A 22,908-nucleotide genomic window follows, 5' to 3' on the forward strand; every position below is an offset into this window, starting at 1 on the left:
TCCCTCTTTGGGCTAAGTATATCAACTCGCCCTTAGATGTGGGAATGAGGAAACCACGTACCCCCTCAATTATAGAAAGAAGATGATGGACTCGAATTGTCTTAGCGAACCTTCATAGGTACCATGTAGGAGTAGTGCTAGTGTTATCAGAAGAATGTTGTCGGGAAAAGATTTATCCTACGGCTATCACACGCAGCCAATCTTTTCTTGCGCTGTTATTGGCCTGTTATTTCAGGCACCCATTTCAACCCGGTAGAGTTGGGCAGAATCTTGGCTTGGCCAATTTCATCCCTCTTCAATCAATTATCAATTCACTCTGTGCTTTTGTCTGACCATAAGTTGAACCAGTTAATTTGGACACTAGAGACTGTCCCGTCGATTATATATCGTTGGATTTTTGATCCATACGCCTCCACAGTGATTACAGAGCAAAGTGTCGCGCCTACCAATCCCTACTCCCCACGTTGGGCTCGATTAGGCAAGACATACACATATTGCTCCTTCCATTATAGCTTTCTGTACACCGAGGTCACGACAAAATTGGAAAACAACACGTCAATTTCTCTTTTGTCTATCATGGCTTCACCCACAACAGCCGTTGACAAGTTATTTGTCTGTCCTGGATGTCAAAAAGGTGGCTTTAAAAGCATCGGTGCTGTCAAGGCTCATTTTGAGTCCAAAGGCCACAAACTTGCTTGCAGTCCATGCGACAGTTCTTTCGGAACTATAACGGCGTTGCTCAAGCACTCCCAGAAGCATGAAAAGCCCTTAGATGGCTCCGACCTCAAGTCTCTCAAGTCGGCAAAACCAGCTCCAAAAAGCACGAAGGAGCAGAAGTTCCAGGATTTTTCTGGACTCATGTCTTCCAAACCTACGAAATCAAGCCTAAATTTCGTGAAGTATAACAAGCTCCCGGATCTGTCCGAGTCTTTTGTCAAGCCTGCAAAGCCATCGCCCCAGACCGCGAAGGATGAAAAGTCACAGGATCGTTCCGAGCCCTTGTCTGCCAACCCTGCGAAATCCAGTGCAAAGAAAACAAAGCTTAAGAAATCCGAGGGTATTTCTGAGTTCCCCCCTGTCAAACCTACAATATCCATTGCAAAGAAAACAAAACTTGAGGAATCCCAGGATCTGTTTGAGGCTTTGTCTGCCAAATCTGCGAAACCCACTCCGAGGAAAACAAAGCTTGAGGAGTCCCAGGTTCTTTCTGAGCCCGTCCCTGCCAAACCTACAATATCCATTGCAAAGAAAACAAAACTCGAGGAATCCCAGGATCTGTTTGAGGCTTTGTCTGCAAAATCTGCGAAACCCAATCCAAAGAAAACAAAGATTGAGAAGTCCCTGTATCACCCTGATATACTGCCTGCCAATCCTGCAAAAACGTCTCAAAAGCGCACATCAAATCAGGCCCCAGCACGTACTCCGTTGAGGGCAGAGGCTTTTGAAGACCTACGGAGTAAGACCTCTGAACTTGACCCCTCAAATACGTCGTCACCCACCATCCAAAACGCAAATTATCATGTTATCCTCGAGCCGCTCGAACAAAGCTTGATCTTTCGCTACTTGTCGGCACGATGTCACTCGGAAACCCGTCTCGTCACCCGAGGCTTCACCTTTCGGGCTAGCTTGGCGGACGTCAGCAGAGGCCCGTCGAAGAAGCCCCCTCCGAAAACAGGACATTTCCGCCAAGTTCCTCGCTCCGCGGGTGGCTTGCCGAAAAGGAGAGCAATTGTCCTTGACTGTGAGATGGTGCAAGTCGAAGCAGGGCGTCGGGAACTTGCATTTTTGAGCGCAATTGACTTTTTGACTGGCGAGGTTCTCATCGACAATTATGTGCAACCGAAATCGAGAGTAGTGAATTGGGATTCTCGGTTCAGTGGAGTGACTCCTAGTGCCATGAACAAGGCTGTCAAGAAAGGCACAGCCTTGTTTGGCTGGGAAGGCGCGCGCTCGAAATTATGGGAGTTCATGGATAGCGAGACTGTCCTCGTCGGCCATTCTCTCAACAATGATCTCGACGTCTTAGGTATCATCCACTGGAACGTTGTCGACTCCTCTATCATTACCAGCGAAGCGGTGTTTTACACTGCACACGCCAGTGAACCCCTCAACCGCACATGGAGCCTGAAGACCCTTACCAATGAATTGGTCAATTATGATATCCAAGTCGGGAAGCAGGGCCACAGTGCGCTGGAGGATGCGCACGCAACACGGGATATTGTGGTATGGTGTCTGCGATACCCGGAACACCTAAAGGTATGGGCGGACAATGCCCGGGACCAAGAGGAGCAGCGCGCCTACGAGAGGGAGTTGAAGAGGAAGACAGAGGAGGAGGTGAAGGAGCAGAAGAGGAAACATGATATGGAGATAAAGATCCAGATGTTATCTCGTGGTGTGACTGGCTTGGATATTCATGACATTGGCCTGTCTGATGATGATGCTAACGGCCCTGATTCTTCTTTTGTTGACCATGATACTGGTGACGCTGAATACGAATCGGTAACTATCGAAGCGGCCGCAGCTTCATTCTTTTGATACTCTCATGTCTACAATTATCTGTTAATTATGATATTATTATGATAATTCAATTATAAGTGTTTAGCCGTGCAATCCTTAGGCTATTCGCTGTGGCTCTCCTTGTCTTATATTCGACAAGGGATATGCTCCCGCAAGGCAATACGACAGAAGTGAATTCTGTCCACAAAATCAACACCAGTCAAATTCAAAAAGCCCATTGCCTTAACAAGGCACAACTTCACAGCCTAGAGGCACTGTTATACACAGTGACCACTGTCGTCATCGACACAGTTCGTGTCTCCCCGGCAATACTAAGAGAGATCTGCCATATTATCGAGTGACTCAGCTTGGTATTGAAAGTGACAAAACTAGGCTGGATGCTAGCCAAAACACTGAGACGCTTCCCATCACTCATCAGACCATCGTGTCTGAGAACAAGCCGAAGCACCCTCCCAATATCGACCGGTGAATCACTTGGCCCAGCAAAAGTGACAATAGGATCCTTTCGCTGTTCAAACGCTTTCTCCAGGCCCAAATTCTGAACAAACACATGTCCATCATTAGGAATCTTATAGAAGCTCTCCTCACTCGGTTTGACAACAATCTCAACTTTCGAAAGAATACTCATCTTAACCTCAATAACCTCGACCCGTTGCACAACATCCCAAATAGCACTACTACTCCCATCCCGCTGCGGTATAATCCTGATAAGAAGCGGAATCGGCGACGAATCATCAAGCTGAATAGCAATCGGCACACTCATCACAACCTCAAAGCTAAATCCAGGAACAGAAGATAACCCAAGAATCTTCTTCGTCTTCTGCTTCAAGGATAAATCCACATCCCGCATCCACGGAAGCAATCGCTGGCTGCGCACCCGGCTCACGATACTGCACCGCTGCAGCGCGAACCGGATCCCCCTTCCGTCTACCGTCGGATAGCCTAACGTGATAGGCGCTGTCGCACGCTGGACATACCATAAGCCATTGCGAATATACCGCAGCTGCGCCTGGAGATAGTACTCGATGCAGACTTTGGCTCCGGTCCATTCGGTGGAAAATGTCCCCGGTAACTGCTGCTGTGTGAGGTAGTTTGCTTCTAGTGGGATGAAACTCTCTTCTTGTGCGTGGTTGCGGACTGCTGACAGTGAAACTGCTTCGGGGATATCAATTGAGAAATGGATGTTGATCCAGTCGGTTGGCGTGCTGGGCGATGGTATGTGTATAGGTCCACGTAACAGGGTTTGCGATGGAAGCTCGAAAAGTTTCCAGTTGCCGTAGGATGAGATTTTCGATGGGTAGCCTTCTGTTATTAGGCGGGCTCTTGTGCGTCCGATCAATGTAAGTGAGAGCTTGGCTTCTGGGGCCACTATATGCGAGTGGCGGCTCACGCTGCCGATTATAGTGTCCCCTGCGGCATATGTCCATATAGGGGGTGCGGCAATGGATATATTGAGGTTAGGGCCTCCGGTGTTCTGGGTGGGATGCATGCTTCCATGGCAATTGGAGGAGGGGGAAGTTCTTTGAAAGAAGTTTCAACAACCTTAAAAGCGACGAGTTTCTTACATAAACTCAGGGGCAGAGGGAGGTAAAATATCAATCGAATAAGATCCCTAAATATCACAAAGGAGAAGTTGCAAATTGTGGAGATAACTCTACAGGGGTAGTCCTACGGCGTAGACGAGTGGTTCAACAAAGGCAAGCAGGGATAGTGAGGGGAAGTTCCATTCCGATATGGGATACCATACAGTGATTGTAGTGAAGTATAACTATGTAAAGTCTTGTTCTATGAATGGTACATATCTAGTTATAGGCATATGGTCTTTCCAATATATGCTAGTCCTCGTCTGGCAGGGTAAAAGAGCGTACTTGAAGACGATAACCTCAGGCTTTGTCAAAAGCTTGTTCTAAAAGGGGGAAAGACATTAAAAGAGGATCTTAAATATAACATTCGTGGTATCATCTTGGGTCAACTGGATCAGATGATGAAGTACGTCGTAAGGGCAGAGACCGCATAAGCGGCCGACTATTCTTGTATTGCCCACATAAATTGAAAGGCATGAGACAAGATAATCTGAAGCGATGACTTCCAGCTTCCTCATTCGACTACAAATACTTTTGGCCATCTATCTTGCAAGGATTGAGTGAAAGACAGAATCCTATAGTGTTTACTTCAAGCAGATCCCAAGAATCAAAAGCAATAAACCCGGGTATCAGATTCGCACTCGAGAGCAGTGCATACATACAACCTCCTCTCGCAGGCAAGTTTCATACATAAAAATACAGTTCCAAGGCAGATTGAAGATCCCCCACCGGCTCACCAGACAAGACAAGGTCAAAAAGTCTTGAGTCGAGCAAGGGGAGGCATCAACCACACCCCGATAATCTGCAAGACACAAGAACAAAAAAAGAAAAGATACACGTCGAAATAATTTCGATATCAGTGCGCCCGCCCAGACCGTGTATAAATAAAAGCCAATCCCAGACGCCGCGTGCATCAACGATGCAGAATGTGTATAGTCATAGCCACCAAGGACGGAGGTAATATCAGCATGCGAAGGGTAAAAGTAAAAGTAAAGCGAGGTCATTCCACGTATTCCCGGTGTACGCCCATGTACCGAGAGAGGGGAGGGGAGGGTATCAATGTAGTGCGTGGACAATGTTTCAAGGTAAGGGGGAGTGATACAGCTTTCGTGAAGCTGGCGGTGAGATGTATCACTGATTTGGCCTGCTTGATTCTGGCGGGCTCTTATTGGAAGTTATTATGATTTTCGGGCTTTGCATAGCCATGACCGCCACCATTTACAGACTCCGAGAACGGCGGTGCGACCATCATCCTTCCGCTCGGTGCCGTCTGGGTTACCCAGGACCATGGAGAAGACCCAGAAAAAGGCGGCTGTCCATGCAAACAGGAGAATCACAATGCTGAGTAATGGGGATAGCAGCAGGACGAAAAATGAAGTAGTCACCGCATAAACCTCGCTCGGCTGGGATATGACTGACGGTTGGTCGGAATCTGGCTCTGAGCGAATCCATTGGGTGGATTGGGTGGAGGATGATCGGTCTTCCACCGATGGTGGCTGCAAGCAAACGAGCCGCTCGTGGATGTGAAGGACAGGAGAGAGGAGATCGCAAAGTTGTGATACAAACGTCGTGGCGCGGAGGTATGGGGAAAATGAGCACAGACGGAAAGGTGAGACAAGAAGCGCGAAGAGGAGGGCGAAGATGGTATATAGAGAAGCGCCGAATGAGTATAATGGGACGATTGTGAGGCGGAACTATCAGTTTTTTATTAGTACATAAAACATTGGACCACTACACTGCGCACTTACTAGCATCAAGAGAGCATCTTGGCCCTCATTAGTGATTATTTCGTCATCCGGAATGGCTCGCTTTCGCACACGGATTATACTCGGGTTGGAATGTTCCCCCGACATTAATGACGGCCGGTCTGCCCAGCTGCTGGGGGCCCGCTCTTCCTTGTGTGCGCCACTTGATGCTGAGCCGGCCGGAACAGGGTCTGTCTCTCGGATATCTGAACCGGGCCACGGAGGTCCTCCCAGTGTTTGGTTATGGTATACACGGTGTGCCCGTGAGCCTGAGGTACGGGGACTGGCGTCGCGGCTTGGTATGGGAGAGGAGGGTCGAGATCCGCCTACAGCGTGACCCAATATGGAAGATTGTTCTTGAGATCGACGGGTAGCCGGTGGAGGGGTGACGATCGAGCTGCGAGGATGTGCCGTTCCAGGAGGTCCTTGATCCCGATAGTAGGCGGGACTATATGACATCTCCGGTGACCGCATGTCGGGCGAGAATATAAAAGCAGTAGGTGAAGACGAAGCAAGAGTCGTACTAGGTAGACGCACAGAGGGCGACTATTGCATGTAGAATTCACCGCATGGTTTCCGTAGTCGTAATCTTTCGGGCATAGGGGGCTCTCTGTTGACAAGTCGAAGGGGGAAGGGGCGGGCAGGAAGGGCGGAAGAGAGACTTATAAGAGACCACGGAGAGCCGCAGCCTGAAAAGAGCGGAAAAGCCAGGAAAGCCCAGGAAAGGCCGTGCCAGAGAGCGGAGGAGCATTTCCTGCTGTTTGCAATCCCTCTCGCCAAGACGCCCAGATGCCGAGACCTTGGCATTGAGTCGAGCCTTGTATGGGGTACAAGAATCCTTTGTGGGTATCCTGCTGATCCTTTTATCTTAGAATCCGATCACGGCTATCTCAGGCCGTACTCGATAACAGGGTAGGGTTGTGTCGGACAAGATGTGCAATTGTCCTACCGTGAAACAAAAATGCTGAGTGGTCTGGTCAAAGGTGCAGATCGAATTACGAGATTATACCACCTGCCAAGGCGCCAAGCAATCATCGGGGAAAGGAAGTCCACAATTTCCGGTCTCTGATTGGTCGATGACGACAAGATGATCCGCGATGAGACGAGTCCTGTAGTCTTGGCGGTAATGGCCATACGCACGTGATAACATGTATTACTCCTATTGCCCCATCTAGTTAACTAACTATAACTATTGCATCTATATAATCTCCCAAAATTACATAGATAACCTGTACGTTGGATGCATCGGAATTCTATGTGATTTAATGCTCGCAGGGCTACTATATAACCCCATGGGTATTTACAACCAAATCAGGGGCAACACAGTAACCCCCCAAAGGGAGGGTCAACGCCCAGGCGCCGAGAGGTTGGCGGGTGTTGGCATTTCGATTTCGGGGAAATAGTTTTCAGTTTGTTCAATATCTCTTACCTAACTTTTGCCAATAATTGTCCTAGGTTTTGCCTAGGTGCATAGTGAGAGCCAAAATAGATACTCCGTACCTATCTTGATCCCTTTTGTCAGATACTCCAGCCCTGACAGGAAGAGTCTTGGAAGTCTTGGCCTTCTGGTCCCTTTCATTCCGCTGCCCCGTTGAGATGAATCCGATTATATCAACGAATCAACACCTCCGACATCCGCTTCAGATCCAAAATTTGCTTTCTCCTCGACAGAGCTCAACTCTTGGCTTGTAGGATTTTTCTATCTGGGTGTCTGGGCACTGTATACCAAACCGTATTCTCTGCTTGGCTGTCCCTGGTGAGCGGTCAGGAGCGACTGATTGCGTGTTCTATGCTCGGCAAATGTAACGTTGCCGCGCTCCCGGTCCAGTCTATCTGTTTTTCCTTTATTTACGGCTGCACGCTGTCCAACTAATTCCCCTTGGCTGTCAGTCTTTACTCAATCAACCCGAGAATCATGTGCTTTTCCTCAAATTCAGCCGGTGATCAACCATATAACTACCATTAGCCAAGCACGCAATGGCATGGCATGACAATGACAATGACAATGACAGGTGGCGAGTGTAGATCAATCACAACCCCCCAAATTTGAGTGCTATTCTAAACCACCCAATATGAGGGGTCGTGGTCTGCTCATGTGCTGGCTATGGACCACCGTCAAAAATGATCGACTCTTCCATATCTCTCAAGTATCACAGATATCCGATCGACCACACTACCTACCTGTCATATTGGGCCGAGTCGTATCTCATCCATCGCGTATTCCCCTGGGAAATGACAAGTACAACGTTATATGTGAAGTCACCTTTCCCCTTGCCTGTACGCAAACCTGAGGTCACTATCTCGAACAAAAATTCCATCTGAGCAGCTCTTCTTCCTGGGTCTTCGCTCCCGAGGCACCAACCGCGCCCTACAGCACATATATCCAGCCTCTCTTCCCGGAATTATCCCTCATCCACATGGGGTGATTTCCACTAATATTTCCAGCACATTATCCATTAGCTGCAAGCTCATCGAACTACGCCACGAACGAATTTCCACCGGCACTATCGAATCGCATAATGGATTGAAGACTTGGAACACAGAAGCTTGGAAACAAAGTACTAAGGCTGCCACCAAGGTTTTGAACAACAGTTCGCCGATTTTCGCCAACCTCCATCATTTCGTGCAAAGGTAGCTTGGGAGATTTTTGCACATGCGTATGCGCTCGATCCTCGATTCTCGGTACTCGCAGTATCATCCACGGGTTCCAAAATTGTACTGGCTCCCCTAGAGCTATTTGCTGCACATGTGCTTTTCTAAGCCCCTCCCATGATCTCATTCCTTTACTTAACTTCTAGGTTTGAACTTAATTGGCAATATGCCGGCTTAGTATATTTACCTTACTACGTCCTAGCATAGTCGATCTTCATGATCAATTTGGCAATAGATGCAGTTGGAACTTAGTCTCTCAATAAACCATCATAGCTAATGTGTCTGGGCGCTCTTAGTGTCCACGGGTACCTTTTTCTCCATGCACACTGTAGTGTGGATTCTTTTTATGTGACCATGCTTGATTAGGTCTAATATTTCGTGCCATTTCTTGATACATATTAAAAATGCCACCAATAGTGCGTGTGATCACGTGCTGGTTCATTAGCAAGGTTGACTTTAGGCAAAGTTGCAATCAAAATAAGGTGTTGATATTTAAATGGATAGTCTGTTTTTTGAATACATATAGTGTGTTGTGTAAAAGAGGAAATCCAAACAAATGCTGAGTTGAAAAATCGGGTTCGTAGCAAAACATATATATAATTGTCGAGCTTATTTCGAATGCAACAAGCGATCAACAAAAAATATCAAATTCGAAGGTAGTAGTTCGTTCACTCAAATAGTTACTCCGTAGTTCAACTCGAAATATATCCTCTCAGTACATATGTCTATCAATATTTGTGGCGGGGACTTGCAGCCACAATCAAGATGTGCCGGGCTAGATTTGGAAGTCAACTAGCCGACTCCTACATCAATAACTGCCTGGTTTTATTGGTTTAGCGGTACCTGAAAAGGATCCTCGGGGCCGTGTTGATGGCTTGAGCTCGCCTGGGGTAACCCATGCAACCATGAGACCCTCCTGATCGCCCAAAACCACCTAACGTCAAATGATAAGCATCTGCATCTAGACATCATATATGACTAGACTGATATATCCCTGTCCCATCGCCAACACAAAGCAGCACAGACATATTACCCGACAGAAAGTACCTCACACAAGAAGCATCTGTGCTCCCCCCACGTCCTTGAACCACGCATCTGCATCACCGAGCCCGGTTGGAAATGGCACACTATCAGGCCAATATCCCCACGATCCCTATCTTATCAGTGATCGGGGAGGATAGGAAATGGATGCATCTATTTTGGCTTTTGTTTTTTTTTTTTTTCGAGGTCACACAAATCGAACATTTGTGTCCAAACTGGACCGGGCTTCAATCCCTGCACTTTGCACTATCAAGTCTTGGCGAGACATGACTTGAAACCTTTATCGTTTCTTTTTTTTTTTTTTTTTGGTTGGCTTTGAGTTGCCTTAGCTTTTTTACTTATTTTTCCTCTTATAATCTGACCATGAGGCGGATGATATCCACCGGCAAATTGTGGAGGGTTTACCATTTGACTGTGTAGGTGAGTCATGTCCGAGAAGAGCTTAATTTCATAAATATAATCTGCATATGGCTTTGCCTGATGACTCTTTCTCTCCCGCTGATCAACTCCGAAGCGCCAGTGATTCATGCAATGTCAAGTCTAGCCTTGTTTTCCTGGCCCACACCCCCTGCCTCGATTCTAACTCTGGAATCGTGTCGCACGGTCATACCCACCGCCTCGGAGCATGGCGTCTGCAAAATCCCGTCGCAGGGGGTCTTGGTTCTTACTACGTATTTATTTATCGTCTCAGGATAAATCATGGGCGTTTCTCCACAGTGGACACAATGATGGGACCGCAGTGCAGAGGCATGCGCGCGGCTGATCGTGTCTCTGGTCGGGCCATTGCCGTGAATTCCCGGGGTGCTTTGGGTTTTGACATGCTTCTGACATTAGTAGATTTGCAGTTACAGCGAAGTCATTCATTCAATTTTTTTTTTTTTTCAAAAGAATTCATGTATTCTGTACTGATTGATTCAGACTCGGCGAGAACACCTTAAGACAGCAGGGATTTAGATGGGGAAAAGGTTAGAAAAAAGGCTAAAGGGTAAAATATACAGGCTTTTAACGCGGTCGGCAAGTTAAAATAATAAGCGGCTGTGAAACCCAGATCTCTCTACTCTGTAAGGGCCATATAAGACAGTTGTCGAAGCTGTTAGGAAACACCCCGTTTCACAACCTCCCAACGGCAGAGACGGCGGCTCGGCTAGCAAACCCTGGGAAAATTGAGGCCCACGCACCAAGTGGATCCCGTGGGAGAATATATAAGGTACACATGGTCTCTAATGTGGCCACGTATGGTTATACACCGAGTTATATGATATAACTATGTACTTTTGAAAGGTAAGTAGGGGAGACAATGGTATGTGAGTACTCCATTAAGGGGCTGCACTACTAATGGAATTTCAAAAAAGATGTTGTCACGGTTGTCATATCCGGGAGTCTCCCGAGGTCCACTGAAAATGTAAAGATCATCACATCCACAAGTATGCACTAGCCACAAGCACAGGGCCACTTGGCTTGTGGCTGAGGAAATTTAAAAATTGAAAATTGTGGACACACGCTAGTCCGTTTTAAGGCGGGTACAATAATGACGGAAGGGGCGAATATGCAAGTCAAGGTACCCTGCATGGTACTTTGGAACTTTACCAACAAATTCATGGACTTTCAAGAGTCAAGGGGGTGTGCTTGGGATTGTGTGCACGAAGTCCGGAGAAAAATGATGAGGAAAAAAAAAAAAAAAAAGGAGAGGGGACACAAGGTCACTCGACAGCTGCACCCTGCACAGTTCCGGGTTTGGTCTTGTCTGTGCTGGTCTTGCAGTCTATTGACGTATGCAATACGGAGTAATTATATCTATATTATGTACGGAGACAGAGTACGGAGCACGGAGTATAGAGTAGCTGAATATAGATAGATCGAATAAAAAGTAAAAGGATTGGACAAAGAAAATCAAGTAAAATGATTTATTCCCGGTCTTCATTCTTATTCGACGGAGGATTAAGTACGCACAGTACCTAAAATGTGCTGGGCAAAAGGGGGGGAACAGGGATCTGAGAAAGCCAATGCGGCTGCACGGCCCTGTGGGCTACATAGCACCACGGAGCACAGTTGCACTAACGCACCTTAGAGGCAACCACGGGGGGAGTCCCCACTCGGCGTCTTTTGCCGGGGGGTTTGTGTGTTCGTGTTTGGGAGATTGGGCATTATGGATTTTTAATAGAACAGCAAAGAAAAATAACTTGGGATTATTTCTTATGCCTATAGAATGTAAAGATCGAGTAAATAATTATAAGACTGCTTATATGCTTAATTCTTAGTTATGAGATCATGGGTGGATTTTGAAGATGGAGCCTAAAAAGGGAAAAAAAGAAAAAAAAAAAAAGAAAAGCGAAGAAAAAAGCGAAAAAAGGGAAAATCCAAAATCCAAAATTCCCCCGAAAATTCCCAAAAGGGACAAAAATTAAATTAAAATTAAATCAAAAAATAAAAATAAAACGAGCATAACCGCCTCCAGATCTTTCTCCACAACGCTAAGCCGTTCCTGAGCGTCAGCTTGTATTAGATAATCAGTGGTGACGGCCGGGAGCTACCCAACCACTAGCGTGTCTTGGCAAATTTCACCTTTCCTGCCAGCCCCTCGACTCTTCCCTCTCTCTTCCCCCTTAGGCTTTCGGATCATCCTCAATTCTGACTTCCCCTTTCCCCACTGTATCGCCTTGTATCTTCGCCTCTTTCTTCAATATTTTTTATTTTTCCCTTCTACCTTCGCGCCTCAAGCTCTACATAGCTGTGACCTCACCCGCTGCCCCCTCGAGATTGTGTCACTGCCCATCTCGCGCCACTCATTTATCTTCGGGACAGCGCCAAGGTCTAGTCGATTTTGGAAAAACTGCCACCCTTCACTACTGGATAGTGTCGCGTTAGGGAGCTTTACTTCTTTCGCGGCCCCGTCCCTCTTTTCTTTTTTTTGCTTTTTGCCCTTTTTCCTCTCTCGTGCCCATCGGAAATTGCGCCTCAGGATTGGCGTGCGATATCACAAGAGTACACTTGATCAGTGTCTAATAGGGGTGTAAACTTGGATTGCATCATCGTGTCGCAAACCTACCCCGAGAGTTCGGTCGCGACACGGCTCAACTCAAAACCATACCCACGATTCTCGGGAACCATGTCTCATACTCAACCATCACCCACCACGGGCGTGGCTCCTCACCATGCGGCAGCGCATCTCGCAGCGCATGCGCAGGCGCAGGCGCAGGCCAATGGCCACATGTCAGCAATTCCTGTCCAAGGACAAAAGGGAGTCCCTTCTCTCACCACCGCACAGAAGATCGCCACACTCAATGAACAAGTCTGGCTTCAAATAGGTAAGGAATAACCGGTCATGTATTTAAAATTGGCGATTGCTGACAGTGTGTGTGTGTCGTTTGTAGGCAGCTTGACCGAACTGATGGGCGATCTCGAAGGTGCGATGAATGCTTACGAGCAGGCCCTGCGTCATAATCAATGGTCTATCTCAGCAATGAATGCTATTTCGTGCATTCTCAGAACAAAGGAGCAGTTCCCCAAGGCAATTGAGTACTTGCAAAATATTTTGAAGTTGGATCCAAGCAATGGAGAGACTTGGGGTAGCTTGGGTCACTGCCACCTCATGATGGATAATTTGCAAGAGGCATACACCTCTTACCAGCAAGCCCTTTACCACTTGCGCGACCCTAAGGTAAGCCATTTTCTGTCATATCTGCCCTGAAATTATTCTTGGCTGACTCCAATCCCCCTCATTAGGAACCCAAGCTGTGGTATGGAATTGGTATCTTGTATGATCGCTATGGTTCTTTGGATCATGCGGAGGAGGCTTTCTCGCAAGTGATGCGCATGTCACCCGAGTTCGAGAAGGCCAATGAGATCTACTTCCGCCTGGGAATCATATACAAGCAGCAACAGAAGTTTAACCAGAGTTTGGAGGTATGTGAAATCTCTTGCGATGAAATTTTTGAGAGCTGTGACTAATCCATGCTAGTGCTTCAAATACATTGTTAGCGATCCCCCACGCCCTCTGACCGAAGAAGACATCTGGTTCCAGATTGGCCATGTTCACGAGCAACAGAAAGACGTAAGCCATGCTTCCCTCCACTTTTTTTGATTTCTTACCTTGTGCTGATGAAATCCTCAGTTTGAGTCTGCTCAATCCGCTTACCAGCGTGTCCTTGAGCGGGATCCAAACCACGCCAAAGTTCTCCAGCAACTTGGATGGCTCTACCACCAGCAGAGCAATGCCTTCCAAAGCCAAGAGAAGGCCATCCAGTTTTTGGAGAAGTCCGTCAATGCTGGTAAGTACACTTTCAATCACCCATGTGGATTGTATACATTAAAACTAATCAATCCGTTCCCTAAGATAACAATGACGCTCAAAGCTGGTACCTCCTCGGTCGTTGCTACATGTCCATGGCGAAATACCCCAAGGCGTACGAAGCCTATCAGCAAGCGGTCTATCGCGATGGCCGGAACCCTACCTTCTGGTGCTCGATTGGTGTTCTTTACTACCAGATCAACCAATACCGCGATGCTCTCGACGCCTACTCTCGTGCGATCCGCCTAAACCCTTACATTTCGGAGGTTTGGTATGACCTGGGCACTTTGTACGAATCATGCAACAACCAGATCGCCGATGCCCTGGATGCCTACGGACGCGCCGCAGATCTGGATCCGAGCAACGTTCACATCAAGGCTCGTCTGCAGCTTCTTCAGAGTCAGTTGTCTGCTGGCACGGCTGGACAACAGCCGCCCACTGCTCCCGCGCCTCAGCCGCAGGATGTTCATCCTCAGGCTTATCAGGCGCCTGGCGTTGGTGCACCTCCAGCTCCTCAGTGGGGCGCCCCAGCCCCCATCGGTCCCCCTCCACAAGCTCCTGCTCCCCCAAGACAGATTCCTGACTGGAACCGCGGTATCAACGAGCTTCAGTCTCAGGGCCAAGCTCCCCCGTCTAACGGTCTTGACCAGCGCGATGTCCGGATCACCGGTGTTCCTGCTCAGAGTCCTCGACAGGAGCCTGGCCGGGCGTTCCCGGATCCCCGTGGCGCGCCTCGCTCGCCACCAAAGATGGGTGATCCAAATGCCTACCCGCCGCCTCACACACTACCTCAGCTTGGAAACGCTCCTGGTCCAGGCCACGAACGCGCTCCCAGTGGTGGTAATGCCTTTGGTGCCCCGCGAGGTGCTTTGCCGACTGGTCTGCCTGTCGCTCCTCCTGGCCCCCCTGGACCTCCCGGGCCCAATGGCGGTGCTCCCCCTCATCCTCCCCCTTACCAGAACCGTCCTTTCAGTCCTGCTCCTGAAATTCGCCCTATTCGCGATGAGCGTCCCTCTTCGCCGGGCTCAGGGTACCCTCTCCAACAGTTCCACCCCGGTCCTACCCTCCCCCCACAAGTTCCAGGTGGTAACTCCATCGCCTCTGGTGCTCCGGCTCCTCCTTCGGCTGCTACTGCTGCTGAGGCTGCCCTCCGTGATCGCGAAGATCGCCCCGCATCTGCGATGAAGCGCGGCCGCGAATGGGAGGCTGATACTGGTCCAGTCAAGAAGCATGCAAATGAAGAGAGCCGTGCTCGTCTGGATGACCAGAACAACCGCCGCCCGAGCCCGCCCGCTCGCTTGCCTTCTCCTGGTGAGATGCAACGACGAAGCTCCTCTGAGGCTCGCCGCGAGGACGCCCGTCGTGCCAATGAGAACTACCACCCCTCAGAGGCTGCTCACCACCCTCCTACTCTGCCTTCGATCCAAGACATGCCTCCCCGTCCTTCTGCTGGCCCCAGTCTTCCCCCGATGGCCGAGGGCACTGCACCAGCACCCAACGCCCCTCCCTCTGGGCCTCCTTCCGCCAACACCCCGGTCAAGGAAGAGCCTCCTCGCCCCGAGGCTCCTCCTGCGCACGAGCCCCCCGCGCGCAAAATGGATGTTGATGAAGACTACGATGATGAAGTTGAGGAAGAAAAGAAGGCCGCTGCTGCTTCCAAAGGCAGTCCCAACGGCAGCGCTGCTGGCAACCCAGCCAATGGTGCCGGAAATGCCCGTGCCAGTACTCCATCCAAGGTCGAGCCAACGGTATGAAAAGTCTTTCTTCTCCCGGCCACAAAAGTGTGGTCTGGTTAAACCTGGCAAAGCCCCCAAATCTCTCGCTTTCTTGCTCCTCCCTGTCCTGCCTATCTTTCAGTGTGTGATGTACGGTATGAATGTGCGAGTTACGATGACTTCCAAGTTTCAAGCGCATGCGCTGAAAATCCATCATGTCTGTTCGTTCTCTTTTTTTTTTTTTTTATGATTTCTTAGTCTCCTTTCACTGTGAATTTTTTTTATGGTGCATTAGGCATCCTTGAAGCAAATCATCTGTTCGATACTCTGGAATTTGGTAGAGTAAATTTTCTAACATCTCCTTTCTTTTCTCATTAAGCTGTACACATGTATTACTGTAGCACTCTATAACTATAATATATTCCGCATTGTATTCCGGTCTACATTTCATTCGAGCCCACAATGTGGATGTCCTAAAACCATATTGCTGGCCGTTTGCCTTGGCAGCAGCAAGCCCCATAAAAAATCATCTCAGAGCCGGGAAAATCTGGACGACACGTGACAGGACCAGGGCTTGATTAGCTAATTTGAGTTATTGTGGGGTGCCTCAGGCTCTTGACCGCCAAGAGTCTCGCTTAGGTTAGCCCACACACCAAGCGTGCAAAATCAACTTCGACATTTCCAGATCGTCCTCCCACCACCTCGACGACTAACGATAACAGGGTCAAGATGTGAGTCTATCCCGATTGAAGATTTATATACAGTTGCCATTGAATACAATTGCTGACCTGCTTTCGCTATTCAGGAGTCACCGGAAGTACGAAGCGCCTCGTCACGGTTCGTGATCACCTTTTTCCTCGATATATCGAAATTTCGAAATACGGCCTTTGTGTGTGAACTGTATACTGATTATATCTCCAGGCTCCCTTGCCTACCTCCCGCGCAAGCGCGCTGCCCGTCACCGTGGTAAGGTTAAGAGGTCAGTACTTTCTAAATGAGTTCGTGATTTGTGAATCTGTGCGCTGAGACTTTTTTTGCGACAGCTTCCCCAAGGATGATGCCAAGAAGCCCGTCCACCTTACTGCCTCCATGGGCTACAAGGCCGGTATGACCACCATCGTCCGTGACCTTGACCGTCCTGGTGCCAAGATGCACAAGAAGGAGGTTGTCGAGGCCGCCACCGTCATCGAGACCCCTCCTGTACGTTTTCCCTGTTGTGTGCGAAAGTGGAGGACGAAGAAAAAAAAGACCGACCGGACCCTAACATGAATTTTTTTCTTCTTTCTAGCTCGTCGCCGTCGGTGTCGTCGGTTACATCGAGACTCCCCGTGGTCTCCGCTCTCTCACCACTGTCTGGGCTGAGCACCTGAGCGACGAGGTCAAGCGTCGCTTCTACAAGAACTGGTACAAGTCCAAGAAGAAGGCCTTCACCAAGTACGCCAAGTCCCACGCCGAGAGCTCCGGTGCCTCCATCACCCGCGAGCTTGAGCGCATCCAGAAGTACTGCACTGTCGTCCGTGTGCTCGCCCACACCCAGATCCGCCAGACTCCTATCAAGCAGAAGAAGGCCCACCTTATGGAGATCCAGGTCAACGGTGGCTCCATCTCCGACAAGGTCGACTTCGCCCGCAACCTCTTCGAGAAGACCATCGATATCGATTCCATCTTCGAGAAGGACGAGATGATTGATGTCATCGCCGTTACCAAGGGTCACGGTTTCTCCGGTGTCACCTCCCGTTGGGGTACCACCAAGCTGCCCCGCAAGACTCACAAGGGTCTGCGTAAGGTCGCCTGTATTGGTGCTTGGCACCCTAACCACGTCCAGTGGACTGTTGCCCGTGCCGGTCAGGACGGATACCACCACCGTACCTCTTGCAACCACAAGATCTTCCGCATTGGAAAGGGTACCGATGAGGGTAACGCCTCCACCGAGTTCGACATCTCCAAGAAGCAGATCACCCCGTACGTTCCTCCCTGATATTTTCTCCCCTTGTGTTTGTTTCTTAATTCTAATTGTTCTCCAGCATGGGTGGTTTCGTCCACTACGGTGAGGTCAAGAACGACTTCGTCATGGTCAAGGGCTGTGTTCCCGGTGTCAAGAAGCGTGTCATGACTCTGCGCAAGACTCTGTACCCCCAGACTTCCCGCAGGGCCACCGAGAAGGTCGAGCTCAAGTGGATCGATACCTCCTCCAAGTTCGGTCACGGTGCTTTCCAGACCTTCGAGGAGAAGAAGGCCTTCATGGGTACCCTCAAGAAGGACCTTGTGGAGACTGTTTAAGATGTTTAAGCCTATGGTTGGTAGTGCAACGTTTCATATTCAATAAAAAAGCGAATATCCTTCACGATTTGCATGTAGTTGTATTGTCTGTAAATTTGTATAAATATATCTAAGGTGTATCTTCGAGATTTTCTAACAAAAATATACAACTTGTATATCAATTTCTTAGACCGTCATCCATAAGTTCAATATATATATATATATATATCTGGTTCGAGTGTGTCTTATAATATATGCCCGAAATGTTCAGCTACCTTTTTTTTCCTTCCCTAATTCCTTCTAATTCCTCCTAATTCTTCCATATATCTGTTTGCATATTCTAAACTCCTTCAAACTACTTGTTTATATATACGTTACTCCAACTTGACAGGCCGGTGGTGAACAAAATGTCCAAGGTCCATTGCGTCATCCCACCTTTTTCCATGTCGGCTTCAGCAAGAAAACGAGCTTTGCCAATTTCATCCTACACTCTACGATCAACCTCCCAAATCAAATATCCTCAACCTCAGTACCGTCTCTTACACTATCTATATCACCAAACGAGCCCAAGAATACATATTCCAAACACAGAGCACCAAAACCGCCTCTTCCCCGCAACCTCAAGACCGCAACCACAAACTAGCTCTTCCCTCCCCACTAAGTCCCCCTTCTCAACCTCAACACAAATCATGTCCTCCGACGACGCCTACATGTCCTTCTTGGACAAAGCCAACGCAGATGTGAGCGGTAGCGCCCCGCAGCAAGGGGCCGGCACCGTCAAAACCGAGACCGTGCACAGCTCCCTGTCAGTCCCAAAGCCGCTGCAGTCCGTCGACGCATACTACATCTCCGATACAGACGAGCCCTTCGAGCCTGTGGCATTGAAGTGGGATGGTGCTGCCAAGGGCGCGTGGCCTAGTGCTGGTATGTCCCGATCCTGTTCTAGTCCCATTTCCATTTCCTAGTTCTGCATCCTCCTTCATGGACTTGCTTGCTCCCTTGAAAAATCCCAAAGATTTGACCCGCCCTGCTAATCCCCACCTCCCTCACTGCAGACCAGCTCTCCTCCCTGATCTCCCCAGATACCGACCTGTCTCAGTCCATCTCCATTCTATCCCCCTCCTCCTTCGACCCGAATAGTCAGTATTCCGCCGCCCTGGATGCTGTCCGCGCCGCGGCTGTCGAGAAAGATTCTGGTGCCGATCAGTCGGCTGTTGAGCTGAAGGTCTACCGCGTGGAACAAACTACCACCAAGATCGAGTACTGGATTCTGGCACTACATGCGCCTGAGAGCCGTCTTGTCGGTTTGCGTGCTAAGGCTGTCGAGTCGTAGATTGTCAGGCTGTTCGTATCCATAATGAAGAAGCCTTGGGAGGTTAGTTTAGGGCATAATTTGTATTTTGCTATTTGATATGTAGCTGTCTATTTCACCGAAATACGATATTTGATAAGAAAGCATCGAGGTACATCGGTACGGATTTCTCGCTGCCTTGTTCTTTGACATTGATAATACTGGCATGGAATGGATAATCAGAGGGTTCAACCTACCTTGCCCTTGGTGTAAGGTGGTCCTGACGGCGTTTTGTTTGGGATTTGTCGCATTCTTTAGCCCCGATGGCTTGGAGTTTGGTAGGACGCGTGTCAATGGCTGTGCAAAATAGGTTGAATTATTTATTCATTTAACCTTGAAGGAAACAACTCTGGTAATTATGCTCGTAGCTACATGTTTTAGAGAAAGTAAAGAATAGAAGCATCTCTCATGTTGCGCTGTAGACCAGGTCTCGGGCCATGTCTCTCATGTTCCCCGCTGATTCTCCCTTCACTTCAACAACTCCCCATCTATACAGAGCAACCTGGAACTGCTATCATTACTATGTTGTACATCTGAATCTCTCCAGATTCATGACCATGTCGATCCCCGAATTCCGGCCAGCATTCAGGGCGGGCCATTCCTCGGGCCCTGGGAAGCAACGGGAATGCCGCACCCTAGAATAGCCCTACCCAGGGCGTGAGAGCCAGGATAGAGCTTCAAAACCACCAGTCTGCTTCAATTAATTGGACCAGACAGTCAATTATAAACACAATATGACCTTGGATCATGGAACAGAGTGTTGAACAGTATTCTACTATTGTCCACAGTCTATCATAGATACTCGCGAAGAGAGAGGCCTAGACATACCACTGGTTGCCCCCTTGGATCTGTGTCATTCCTGTCTCCTCGTGAACCCAAACAAGACCCCTCGGGCCATCTAGGCTCTTCTTTTCTTCGGTGGTTTTGGCTTTCTTTCTCCGTTTAGACTCTGTTTGTCTCTTTTATCGTGTCGCCGGGGGACTTTCGATGCTATCCGACTTGCCGTGTCCGTTCTTTCGCTAAAACATCGCACTCATCAACTGTGCAGTATACCTACCTAGGTCCTCAGTCTTTACCGTTCAGATATACAACCAAACCTCGGCGTGAAGAACCGAACGAAAGAAGAAGAAGACGACGAAGAAGAGGAAGTAGAACATCAAATCGTCATACCAACCTGGCCCACGGATTCCAAACGACTGGTGCAGAAGGGCTGTTCTAGCGGCAGAAATCGAAGATAGATAACAAGGCTTTACGACTTCAGACCAAACGAGCGTGTCGGAATTGTCCAGAACTTGAATATCAACAATAAAATGTCAGACCACGGATCTGATGGCTCGGAAGGGAAGGCGATGCCGCACATTCGACTCAACTCGGGGCGACAAGATCCTTTCCTTGAGACAAACGAGGGCTACGCGCCTCTCACGTCGCGGACATTCCCCCGACCCTTGACACCACAGGGCCCCGAAACGCCAACGTCGGTTGGCGCCCAAGGGATGACAATTTCACCATACGGCGCATCAAATGTCCCCGAGTCCTCGGAATTCCTATTGCCTCCGAGGTTGAGGCCTACACAGGGACATGGTGTGAGTGATACTGATCGGCCCCGGTCTCCGGACAGGTGGTCTGCAGCTCGCTCGAGTATCAGCTCCATCAGTCATGAAAGCACCTTCCCTTTGGATCCATTCCATGATTCGAGGGCGCCTTCGCACTCTGGCAGTGATGAGTATGATGTCAACACGCAGACTGTGTCGGGGAAGTTCAATATCATGCCTACTGATGGGTTGTTGTTGTTCCCTGAGGATGTGGAGAAGGATGACTACATGCATAACCCGGACCCGGCGGACAAGGATCGAGATTGTGATATCTGGAATCGACGAGGTATTGTGAATGTCGGTGGTCTGGCAATTTTCACACTAGGTCTTCTGGTGCTTTTCATTGGTTACCCACTCATGTAAGATGTTGTTGGCTCGTGATGATCTCTCCCCTTGGCTAACCAGCAATCGCAGAACTTGGTTGTCGGGCTTCGGAAAACATTCTCATGGTGTATGCCACCCTGCAGACACGTTGTGTTTGGATGTTGGGGAACGGCCGCTGTTGGAAAACCTGAGGAAGGGCTTGATTGATCCAGACACACCAAAAGAGGCGCGCACCAAGAAGAACGTCAATGGAAAGGAGATGAAGCTAGTGGTAAGTTGTTTAGTATGTCACCAACAACGACAAGTCGCTGACGTTCTATTGCAGTTCTCCGACGAGTTTAACATGCCCGGTCGAACATTCTTCGAGGACGATGACCCGTTCTTCCAAGCAGTCGATATATGGTACGGAGTAACACAGGACAAAGAGGTGAGTCCAGACTACTGTGTCCAAGAATCACAGTTCAAATGCTAACACTGCCTAGTGGTATGACCCCGATGCAGTAACCACGGCAGATGGCACCCTCCAGCTTCGATTTGACCACTTCGAAAACCACGACCTAGAATACCGATCAGGTATGGTACAGAGCTGGAACAAGCTCTGCTTCAAGGGTGGCCGTCTTGAAGCCAGCATGTCCCTCCCGGGTGATGGACATATCGAAGGTTTCTGGCCTGGTTTCTGGGCAATGGGCAACCTGGGTCGTCCTGGATATGCTTCTACCACCGATGGCATGTGGCCATACAGCTACCACGATGGCTGCGATGCAGGCATCACCCCGAACCAGAGTGCTCCCGATGGTATCAATTGGCTGCCTGGCATGCGATTGCCTGGTTGTGCCTGTCCTGGCTCTGATCACCCGACTCCTGGTACTGCACGCAGTGCTCCCGAAATTGATGTTATTGAAGGTAGCACTGCCCCACTGTATGGTGACAGCGGTCCCTACGTCGGTAGTGCGTCGCAGAGTTTGCAGACTGCGCCATTTGATTTGTGGTACCTGCCTGACTATGGTGAGTATATTTCGATCTTTCCACTCTGAATCCCACTAACTTGAAAAAAACCGCTAGACTTCGCTGCTGTTTACGACCCACGCGTCACTGAACTTAACTCCTACCGAGGCGGTGTCTACCAACAAGCCGTATCTGGCCTAACCAACCTAAACCATCGCTGGTACAATGGCACCGAATTCCAAACCTACTCCTTCGAGTACACACCAGGTGAAAAAGGCGACGTGACCTGGTTCGTCGGCGCCGAAAAGACCTGGACACTGGACGCTCGCGCCATCGGACCTAACGGCAATATCGGACAACGCACCATCCCACTCGAGCCTTTGGCACTGATCATGAATATGGGTATGGCGGATAACTTCGCACCGCAGAATAAAAGCATCATTGATTACATGCCTGCTATCCTGCGCTTCGACTATGTCCGCATCTACCAAGACCCGGACGATGAGAGCGTTACTTGTGACCCACCGGGTTATGAGACAACTAAGTATATTGAGAAACATCGCAAGGCATACGATAATGTCAACTTTACGACTTGGTATGTTTATCATGGTGGTTTTGTCTTCTTGTTTGCGCTTTACTAACAGTTGAATCTCAGGGACGAGGCTGGGTACCATTGGCCTAAAAATTCTTATATGCACGACTGTCCGGCTAATTAGATTATTACTTCTCTTTTCTCACTTGATCTCTTAAACTGTTGGTCGTTTTAGCGGCATTGTTTTCTGGCGTTATTGGGTTTTGGCATCGCACTATATTTATTCTCGCCATTTATCATTCATTCAATACAACCGTTTGGTTCTTTTTGCTTCTTCCTTGTAGAGTTTATATTATGCCTGTCC

At 48.9% G+C, this 22,908-nt stretch overlaps 7 protein-coding genes across 7 annotated transcripts; 5 read left to right on the forward strand and 2 right to left on the reverse strand.

Moving 5' to 3' along the window:
* Nucleotides 1–576: 576 nt before the first annotated feature.
* On the forward strand, nucleotides 577–2,535 carry N7516_007646 (3'-5' exonuclease; the record flags this gene model as incomplete). Its single annotated transcript, XM_057220366.1, has 1 exon — nucleotides 577–2,535. The coding sequence occupies one exon, from the start codon at nucleotides 577–579 to the stop codon at nucleotides 2,533–2,535; it is 1,959 nt and encodes a 652-aa protein (XP_057074457.1).
* A 220-nt stretch (nucleotides 2,536–2,755) lies between these two features.
* Nucleotides 2,756–4,006, reverse strand: N7516_007647 (uncharacterized protein; the record flags this gene model as incomplete). Its single annotated transcript, XM_057220367.1, has 1 exon — nucleotides 2,756–4,006. The coding sequence occupies one exon, from the start codon at nucleotides 4,004–4,006 to the stop codon at nucleotides 2,756–2,758; it is 1,251 nt and encodes a 416-aa protein (XP_057074458.1).
* A 1,272-nt stretch (nucleotides 4,007–5,278) lies between these two features.
* On the reverse strand, nucleotides 5,279–6,319 carry N7516_007648 (uncharacterized protein; the record flags this gene model as incomplete). Its single annotated transcript, XM_057220368.1, has 2 exons — nucleotides 5,279–5,794; nucleotides 5,849–6,319. 2 exons carry the CDS (start codon nucleotides 6,317–6,319, stop codon nucleotides 5,279–5,281), a joined length of 987 nt encoding a protein of 328 aa, XP_057074459.1.
* Nucleotides 6,320–8,262: 1,943 nt separating this feature from the next.
* N7516_007649 (uncharacterized protein) lies at nucleotides 8,263–8,480 on the forward strand (the record flags this gene model as incomplete). Its single annotated transcript, XM_057220369.1, has 2 exons — nucleotides 8,263–8,267; nucleotides 8,306–8,480. The coding sequence occupies 2 exons, from the start codon at nucleotides 8,263–8,265 to the stop codon at nucleotides 8,478–8,480; spliced, it is 180 nt and encodes a 59-aa protein (XP_057074460.1).
* Nucleotides 8,481–12,644: 4,164 nt separating this feature from the next.
* Nucleotides 12,645–17,821, forward strand: N7516_007650 (60S ribosomal uL3 domain-containing protein; the record flags this gene model as incomplete). The annotated part of the gene is made up of 12 exons (XM_057220370.1): nucleotides 12,645–12,843; nucleotides 12,910–13,196; nucleotides 13,262–13,441; nucleotides 13,497–13,589; nucleotides 13,650–13,806; nucleotides 13,872–15,574; nucleotides 16,181–16,272; nucleotides 16,347–16,378; nucleotides 16,463–16,520; nucleotides 16,585–16,741; nucleotides 16,830–17,503; nucleotides 17,566–17,821. 12 exons carry the CDS (start codon nucleotides 12,645–12,647, stop codon nucleotides 17,819–17,821), a joined length of 3,888 nt encoding a protein of 1,295 aa, XP_057074461.1.
* A 386-nt stretch (nucleotides 17,822–18,207) lies between these two features.
* On the forward strand, nucleotides 18,208–19,133 carry N7516_007651 (uncharacterized protein; the record flags this gene model as incomplete). The annotated part of the gene is made up of 2 exons (XM_057220371.1): nucleotides 18,208–18,724; nucleotides 18,856–19,133. The coding sequence occupies 2 exons, from the start codon at nucleotides 18,208–18,210 to the stop codon at nucleotides 19,131–19,133; spliced, it is 795 nt and encodes a 264-aa protein (XP_057074462.1).
* Nucleotides 19,134–20,461: 1,328 nt separating this feature from the next.
* Nucleotides 20,462–22,728, forward strand: N7516_007652 (SKN1/KRE6 family beta-glucan synthesis-associated protein; the record flags this gene model as incomplete). The annotated part of the gene is made up of 6 exons (XM_057220372.1): nucleotides 20,462–21,102; nucleotides 21,158–21,338; nucleotides 21,393–21,494; nucleotides 21,550–22,072; nucleotides 22,130–22,607; nucleotides 22,668–22,728. 6 exons carry the CDS (start codon nucleotides 20,462–20,464, stop codon nucleotides 22,726–22,728), a joined length of 1,986 nt encoding a protein of 661 aa, XP_057074463.1.
* Between the last annotated feature and the right edge of the window lie 180 nt (nucleotides 22,729–22,908).

This window comes from Penicillium verrucosum (genome assembly GCF_028828655.1).
Source record: "Penicillium verrucosum strain IBT 35672 chromosome Unknown utg000002l_segment0_segment0, whole genome shotgun sequence".
NCBI classification, from domain to species: domain Eukaryota; kingdom Fungi; phylum Ascomycota; class Eurotiomycetes; order Eurotiales; family Aspergillaceae; genus Penicillium; species Penicillium verrucosum.